We start from the raw sequence: 9,456 nt of genomic DNA, 5'->3' as shown, positions 1-9,456 counted from the left end.
CCAGTATCGAGATCATCAAAGGTTAGTGCTGCATTTAGCTGTGGTTTTGGTTTTTGTGACATATATGCTTGCTTTGAAAATGGCTGTGTGATTATTTTTGGCAGGGTACTCTAATGACATAATCTAATGTTTTGCTTTCGATGTAAAGCCTTTTTGAAATCGGACAATGTGGTTAGATTAACGAGAGTCTTGTCGTTAACCTCTCTGGGCCAGTGGGACGCCCACCTACTCAATAGCCAGTGTAATCCCGTGGCGCGATATTCAAATACCTTAGAAATGCTATTACTTCAATTTCTCAAACATATGACTATTTTACACCATTTTAAAGACAAGACTCTCGTTTATCTAACCACACTGTCCGATTTCAAAAAGGCTTTACAACGAAAGCAAAACATTAGATTATGTCGGCAGAATACCCAGCCAGAAATAATCAGACACCCATTTTTCAAGCTAGCATATAATGTCACATAAACCCTAACCACAGCTAAATGCAGCACTAACCTTTGATGATCTTCATCAGATGACAATCCTAGGACATTATGTTATACAATACATGCATGTTTTGTTCAATCAAGTTCATATTTATATCAAAAACCAGCTTTTTACATTAGCATGTGACTAGCATGTGACTAGCATTCCCACCGAACACTTCCGGTGAATTTACTAAATTACTCACGATAAACGTTCACAAAAAACATAACAATTATTTAAAGAATTATAGATACAGAACTCCTTTATGCACTCGCTATGTCCGATTTTTAAATAGCTTTTCGGTGAAAGCACATTTTGCAATATTCTGAGTAGATAGCCCGGCCATCACAGGCTAGCTATTTTGACACCCACCAAGTGTGGTACTCACCAAACTCCGATTTACTATTACAAAAGTTTGATTACCTTTGCTGTTCTTCGTCAGAATGCACTCCCAGGACTTCTACTTCAATTACAAATGTTGGTTTGGTTCCAAATAATCCATAGTTATATCCAAATAGCGGCGTTTTGTTCGTGCGTTCAAGACACTATCCGAAGGGTAAAGAAGGGTGACGCGCCCGATGCGTTTCGTGACAAAAAAATTCAAAATATTCCATTACCGTACTTCGAAGCATGTCAAACGCTGTTTAAAATCAATTTTTATGCTCTTTTTCTCGTAAAAAAGCGATAATATTCCGACCGGGAGTCGTTGTTTTCGTTCAAAGAGAGAGAAAGTAAACATGGTGTCGGGTCGTGCACGCGCCTCCAGTCTCATTGTCCTCAGATCGACCACTTACCAAATGCGCTAATGTTTTTCAGCCATGGCCTGCAAAGCCACCATTCATCATTCTGGCGCCTTCTGAGAGCCTATGGGAGCGTTAGAAAATGTCACGTTATGCCAAGAAAAAGTCAGATAGAGCGCTTCCTGTTTGGAATCTTCTCAGGTTTTGGCCTGCCAAATGAGTTCTGTTATACTCACAGACACCATTCAAACAGTTTTAGAAACTTTTGGGTGTTTTCTATCCAAATCAAACAATTATATGCATATTCTAGTTACTGGGCAGGAGTAGTAACCAGATTAAATCGGGTACGTGTTTTTTATCCGGCCGTGCAAATACTGCCCCCTATCCCCAACAGGTTAAAATGTTGTAAAATAGTCATATGTTTGAGAAATTGAAGTTATAGCATTTTTGAGGTATTTGTATTTTGCGCCACCTAGCCCAGGGAGGTTAACTCTGCTACCCTGTGTGAATTGTGAGGAGAGCCAACTATAAGAAATAACATTGTTAGACTGTCAAATTCCCAAGTGCTTTTCCAACCACTTAAAAAAATGTAATTGAAGACTACTGATTGAAGGGTAAAGAATACATATTTCTCACAGTGCATTGAATAGGAAGACAGAGAAACACTAGACCACCTGGTGAGTGCACACAGCACAGGTGTAACCACAGTTCTCTGATCTCAACCTCTGCCATTATAATATCAAATTGTGGTTTGATGTTCAAATTTGATCCTCGGTTCATCAAAGCATTTTTGATCTGCAGGTTTTTGTACAGAGTCTTATACACATTCTATCACTGGGTATAACAATTCTCGTAATAACAATCTCTGAGAGCACAGTAGTAGAGAGCTGTGTCTGACAGGGTTAGATGTGTTATGATCAGTTCAGTTGTAGTCCGAGACGTTTTGGATGTATATCTTTTATCAGGGATATGTTCCCTCGTACTTGATTTGGCACCTTTATACAGTAGAAACTGAGGAGCCTGGTTATCATAATGCCTGTACCAGTAAAGCAGAGGATAATTCCAGCTTGCATCATATGAGCAGCTCAGAGTCACAGGTTTTCCCTCTGTACTGATGACTTCATGCTTTACAGCAGTAATGTGCTCCCCAGCAATTCGTTCTGTAAAGAAAATATAGAAACATAATCAATTGGGTGTCAATCTCAATTTCCATTAACAATACGGGCTCACTTAAAACATTTCGTAATCCTCACCTGTACAAAATGTAGAGAACATCCATATCAAACCAAGTAACATCATCATGAATCTACTGTATGTTGACCAACTAACTAAAATATGTATCCTGTAATCATGTGTACAGTTTGAACAGGATCTTCGTAGCTCCTCCCTATACAACTGTATTGTCAATGTTACACTCCCCCAGATAGCACATCTCACACACACACAATTGAGAGGAGCACAGGGTCGTGGCAGTGCAGTGCCGCTAGATGGAGAGCATGTTGTGGGGTTAAGGGCCTTGCTCAAGGTCCCAACAGTAAGGAATTGTTGTCAGGATCTGAACCCAGCAACCCTCCAGTTACAAGATCCGGGTAATAGAACTGGCAACCTACCGCTCAGTTTATGACATGAAACCCATTTAATAACGGTTCAAAATGAAGAGTGGTGATGATGGTGATGAAGGTTTGGTTTCTTAAATGACAGTAAAGATGGATTCAATGGAATTAAAATGAGAGACTGTTTAGAATATTAAATCAGATTAAATTATTCTGATATTCATGACAAATATAAAATCCGGTCACAGGTAGTCAAACATTCAAAAAAACGTTCATATTAAGAAGGGAACATAATGGATGGTAGATAGGATCTATTCAGACTCCGGTTCTAGGGGTTCTAGGGGTCTCAGATTCAGGTTGTCTGTGTCTGTATTGTCAGGATCAATATTATATTTCTGGATTTCCTGTCACTGTGGGCCTCAGAGAACAGTAGTACAGAGCAGAGTCTGTCACTTCAGCAGCGGATATCTCCAGATCCACATGGTTTTCCTCTTTTTCATATTTGATGGTTCATTTTGTGCTATCAGTGTAGGTTATGATCCCAGAGTAGTCCACTGTGAGGAACTGTGGAGAGGATCCAGGGTGCTGGAGGTACCATAACAGACTGTTGGTTAATGAGCTGTTGTATCTACAGGAGAGTTTAACACTACTACCCTCCATAATATCCACTACATCTCTGTCTGGAGTAATTATGTCTTCAACACTTGTACCTGTAAAAAAGAACAACACGTATTACTGAGTCAATGTAGACAGTGTACAGTATATCCACACTTGGTGTTTCAAAGTGTATTGCCACTTGATATTGATAATACCATATTGTAATGAATACTGAACAGTGTACATTCTGTTAGTACACATTCAGTTAATGGAGAGTGAATCCTTACCTACAAGTGCACACAAAAACAAGACTGGATAGAGCAGCATCATAGCCACTGGGCATTAGACAGAGACTTCTTTAATGATCTTCTCTTGGAACATTCACACTCTGTGTGAATCAGTTCCACTCATTACATGTTAAAAGGCGCTCGGCAAGGAAGAAGCCACTACTCCAAAACCATCATAAAAAAGCCAGACTACGGTTTGCCACTGCACATGGGGACAAAGATCATACTTTTTGGAGAACTGTCCTCTGGTCTGATGAAACAAAAATGGAACTGTTTGGCCATAATGACCATCGTTATGTTTGGAGGAAAAAGGGGGAGGCTTGCAAGCCGAAGGACACCGTCCCAACCGTGATGCGCGGGGTGGCAGCATCATGTTGTGTGGGTGCTTTGCTGCAGGAGGGACTGGTGCACTTAAAAAAATAGATGGCATCATGAGAGCGGAAAATTATGTGGATATATTAAAGCAACATCTCAAGACATCAGTCAGGAAGTTAAAGCTTGGTTGCAAATGGGTCTTCCAAATGGACAATGACCCCAAACATACTTCCAAAGTTGTGGCAAAATGCTTAAGGACAACAAAGTCAAGGTATTGGAGTGGCCATCACAAAGCCCTGACCTCAATCCCATAGAAAATCTGTGGGCAGAAGTCAAAAAGCGTGTGCGAGCAAGGAGGCCTACAAACTTGATTCAGTTACACCAGCTCTGTCAGGAGGCATGGGCCAGAATTCACCCAACTTATTGTGGGAAGCTTGTGGAAAGCTACCCGAAATGTTTGACCCAAGTTAAACAACTGAAAGGCAATACTACCAAATACTAATTGAGTACTACTGACCCACTGGGAATGTGATGAAAGAAATAAAAGCTGAAATAAACCATTCTCTCTACTATTATTCTGAAATTTCACAATCTTAAAATAAATTGCTGATCCTAACTGACGTAATCAGGGAATTTGTACTTGGATTTATTGTCAGGAATTGTGAAAAACTGAGTTTAAATGTATTTGGCTAAGGTGTATGTAAACTTCCGACTTCAACTGTATGTATCGAGGAAGAATATATGTTATAGACTTCATGTTCCATCCACTGTAGTTGAGAAGTCTCATTATTGTGGGGCTCTGCAGTAGGGAAGGAGCTAAATGTATATTCAATTGTTAAGTTGAATTGTTGGGGGCAATGATACCACACCGAAACCTGCAAAGGCATGCCGCGTGCATCATTTAACTTTGGTGGTGGGTCATACCATGGATCATTAAGCTATCTGATTTGGAATTTTAGGACCCTTTAGGTAAAAAAAAATAACAAGATGATTTGATAGCCCAAATTGTACACTACGAACAGAAGTTGGCACATCGACAGCGAGAGTCTCTCTTTCCGTAGAGTGGTCACATAAATTTTTTAGGCAAAACGGTTCGGACGCTACAGACATATTTGTGAGAATATCAATTTTCAGGATGTCTCATGGTCTGACAAACACCCCTGAAGCTCGGCCACCTTCCACCGCAGAGGCAGAAGACCGCCATAGGCTGATGCGGTGGTTTGAGACTCAGCCCATGCAAACATGTGTATCTCTACCTTAAAGGAATAGAAACAAACTATGAGACTCCACTGACACCTATTGACTCTCACTAGTAACTTGCCCTTGAAAAAACAAGCAATCTCAAGGTTTCACCTTGTTGGGCAGAATGTTGATCACTTGATGAAACTATTGTATCATTATTATACATAGAAAAACCTTGTCACTGGACGTCATAACCTTGGAGGGCAGTCTATAGGAGGAGGACAGACAAAGAATATATGTCACTTAGCTTAACATACAGTAGGTTTGCTACTTAAGGATGTCATATAGGATGTCTGTTTCCTCCCATGGTTCTTGACAGGTTTTTGTACAGTGTCACAGTTTCCTGTCACTGTGGTCTTCATGGCATGGTAGTCCAGAGCAGAGTCTGTCATATCAGCAGAAGAGATCTTCAGATCCCCACGTTTGTCCACTTTGTCAATGGAAACTGTCAGATGAGGAGGTGGGGGAGTAGCTTTAAATATAGACCCCTCTGGTGTGACTTACAATAGGAATTCTGGTTAGGATCTGGGATATTGGCGGAACCACTGTAGATTGTAAAGAGTGCCATCATATTTGCAGGAGAGATGGACATTCCTTACCTCCTGAACAAGCTCTTCTGTAGTCACAGGGTTTATTGAATCCGCAAAACTGTTTCCTGCAAAAAGATTTGGTCAAATAACTTCTGTAACTGTGCAGTTGTAACTGACGTAAAAAAATTATGAATGTGGAATTATTATGATTATTATGCTGTTCTTTCACAATAAGATTAAATTAAAAGATTTTAATCCGTATAATAACTTGCCTAAGAAAGATAAAAAGAGAACAAATGAGAAGAAAAACATCTTGCTAGACCTTTGAGAAACTAATAGACAGCACTGAGAGACATGACTAACTAGCTACTTCCTGAACAATAACATCCCATAAAGTACATGTGGGTCTTTGATTATACAGCCCCTCCTCTTGACACCAACATGAAATGTTCTCTGTTATGGCTTTCTTTCTACAGTTTTTATGGGTTTCCTGTCACTGTCGGCTGCAGGGCACAGTAGTACAGAGCAGAGTCTGTCACCTCAGCAGAGGTGATCTCCAGATCCACATGGGTCTTATCTTCATTTAGTTTAACAGACATTCGAGTGTCGGTCAATTCATTATGTGTCTTTAACCATCCTTCAAAATGCACTTACCAAAGAACATTGAAAGAAGTAGAATTGCATAAAACATCTTCATGGTGTCTGAGTGACTGGCTTCATGCGTTGTCAAGTAAGAGTGTATCCTCTCATATTGTTGACTACATACTGTAATGTTAAAGCACTCATTGACTTTGTAGCTCCAACTCTCTACACTAAAGGTGGTTGGGTATTTCAGTTCAACTGTCTTTCTGGGTTGGATTTCTGCTCAATGTCATCTTCATGATTTCGCTGGAGTTCTGAGTGGAGATATTTCAGCTCATGACCGCCCTCTATTGATATTGTCTCAAAATGTATGCTGTTCACAAAAAGAAGAAGAAAAAGACAATTACTGCCCGTAATCCTTTAAGCAGTGGTTCCCAATCTGTAGTGCGAGGGGTCAGCCAGTGCGGCTTTAAACTTATTCTTGAAAGTTGTAATAGTAGAATGCATGAGGTGCAATTTCGAAATTGGGTAGTGCATCATCAGTTCCTCTTGTCATGTTATTCATTGCATACCTTAGAGAGCTATTTATAACTTGTCAGCAACGTACAGATCAAGTTTTTTAATGATTTTTTTTAGCCCATAGATATTGTTAATTTTTTTGTCACTCAAATATCACATGAATAAACATTGCGTGATGTTCCACGATGCTGGAATGGAGTCACCGAGTGAAAACGTTTGGGAACCCCTGCTAAAAGGAAGCAAAACAACACTACAAATGTTCTTCATTCTGTATTTATTCAGACTAGTATCTTTGATCATGTTATATCAGAACAGGAAGATGCAGACAATATAAAGTATTATTTCCTCAATAAAATGTATATTAAATGTGTTTTCTTGCTTCTTTTTCAATTAATGTGGATATTCAGGAAAAAATGAATGTATTAATGTACTCTAAATAATAACTGATTGATCAGAACACAATGCACTGTTCACCCCCAAGGGTCTTGACAGGTTTTTGTACAGTGTGTCTGGGTTTCCCGCAGTGGTACAGAGCAGTCTTCCAATTCAACAGAGGAGATCAAGTCAACACGGGTTTTTACCTTTTTTCAGTCTACCAGTGTGTTGTGGAGTCGTAATTTATGTATTCTGTATATACATACCGCTTCATTGGATCAAAAGTAGATATTCTGGTCTGGATCCGGGGTATTGACGGTACCATAATAGATTGATGATGTTGCCCTTGTATTTGCAGGAGAGAGTGATTTCTGTTCCTTGGAGAGCATTGACTTCAGGCTTCAATGGAGTTATTGTATCCTGCTACAAACTATCACCTGCAACAACGTAAGTATTGTCATTATGTTAATGTTTATTCCAAATGAGAAACAATACATGGGTTAGGTGCCCATAAAGTATGACAAGAGAAATAATTGAATTCAGCACTCACTTACAAACGCAGAGAGGAGAAACAGTAATATGAGTGACATCCTGACACAGACTAGATAAACCAACTGAGAGATAAGACAGTGAGAGAGCTGAGTAGTTCCTCTACAGAGACATCCTCATGGTTGCAGGTATACCCAGCCTATACCAGTGTTTGACTATGAGGCCCCTCCTCTGATAACTGGATATGTAACTCTTCTTCTGTGGTTGGTGGTTAAGGGTTTTCAGTTCCTATTGGCCTCCTCTGTTTATTTTAGACTTAATTTATATCTGAAAATGTGAAGTTTTTGCTGTAGTCTTTGTTTTTCCACACGGTCTGTATGAACCTGAGCTGACATACGAGGAGGGACAGGTTTCTGGACATATCCTGATTTTGTGCTGAGAATCAGGAACACTGGTTTAGACCTGGGATACTAACGATACCACTGTAGATTGTTTACAGAGCCAGTGTAGCTACAGGACAGTGTGATGGTATCACCCTCTACACAACCCACCATAGGGTGGGCATCTTTTGGCATCTTCAAAACTGCTACTTATCAAGAGAGGAAAAATATGCGGCTGGTCTTGACTTTTTGGTCTGTTGATGATTTCTTTCCCCTTCTCATTATCATAATACAATTTAGTGATACTCAAATCTGCGGTATAATTGTATTTTTGACAACTTTGAAATACATTCTGGGTTTTAAATTAAAACTGTCAAATTGAATACAGTACTCACCAACAAGGACTAGGAGGATGAGAAATTATGAAAGCAGCAACATAGCTGATAGACACAGTATCAAAAATACTTTGACACAACATAGGCAGAGTTGAATATCTCTCTCTGCAATAATTGTTCAGTCTTGCTGATTGGAGAAAATGTTGTAGCTCCACCTACCACCAAAGACAGGGGCTGTTGAACAACCACATTTGTTGTTTCTCTGTATGCCATGCAATCCTTGTTTAATGTTAGTATTGATGCATTCATTTATTTTTAACAACGCTACTCCATTCATATTACACTGAATTATGAAGATAAAAGTTTGAAATGAATACAGTGCAATTGTGCTGTTTTTTGTATTTTATTTAAGTTACCTTTGTAATTTCATTACTTTTATTTTTCAAAAAATAAGTAGAAAAAACAAGTTCTATTGAATGTCAAACATAAAATACAACAATACAACATAACATAAAATACTAATTAAAAAAACATTAAACAATACAAATCAAATGTTGTTTTTTGTTTTTTATTTCATTTAACTTTGTTATTTTTGTACATACATTTCTTGTACTTTCTGTTACTTATTATTTTTTGAAAGGAGGTTTGGGAATATTTTTGACTTAAAACCTGTTGGGGCTAGGGGGCAGTATTGAGAATTTTGAAAAGAATATGTGCCCATTTTTAACTGCCTTCTACACCAACTCAGAAGCTAGGATATGCATATTATTAACAGATTTGGATAGAAAACACTCTGAATTTTCTAAAACTGTTTGAATGGTGTCTGTAAGTATAACAAAACTCATATGGCAGGCAAAAACCTGAGAAAAATACAACCAGGAAATGAGAATTTTGTGGCTGTACTATTTTCGAGTCATTGCTAATAGATCACACAGTGACAAACGATTCATTCCGCACTTCCTACGGCTTCCACTAGATGTCAACGATCTTTATAAAGTTGTTTGAAGCGTCTATGATGAACAGAGACCGAATTAGAATGAA

General features: G+C 38.9%; 1 gene segment (V, D, J or C); it reads right to left on the bottom strand.

Annotated features, from left to right (window-relative positions):
• Window positions 1-4,622: 4,622 nt before the first annotated feature.
• On the bottom strand, window positions 4,623-8,275 carry LOC106569107 (T cell receptor alpha variable 17-like). The segment is given in 4 exon segments: window positions 4,623-5,650; window positions 5,805-6,384; window positions 7,484-7,631; window positions 8,252-8,275. Coding segments are annotated over 3 exon segments (342 nt in total).
• Window positions 8,276-9,456: the final 1,181 nt, after the last annotated feature.

The sequence above is a fragment of the Salmo salar genome, chromosome ssa14 (genome assembly GCF_905237065.1).
Source record: "Salmo salar chromosome ssa14, Ssal_v3.1, whole genome shotgun sequence".
Lineage (NCBI taxonomy): Eukaryota > Metazoa > Chordata > Actinopteri > Salmoniformes > Salmonidae > Salmo > Salmo salar.
The sequence above is the reverse complement of the archived record's forward strand: the minus strand, read 5'-3'. Positions and strand labels throughout refer to the sequence as shown.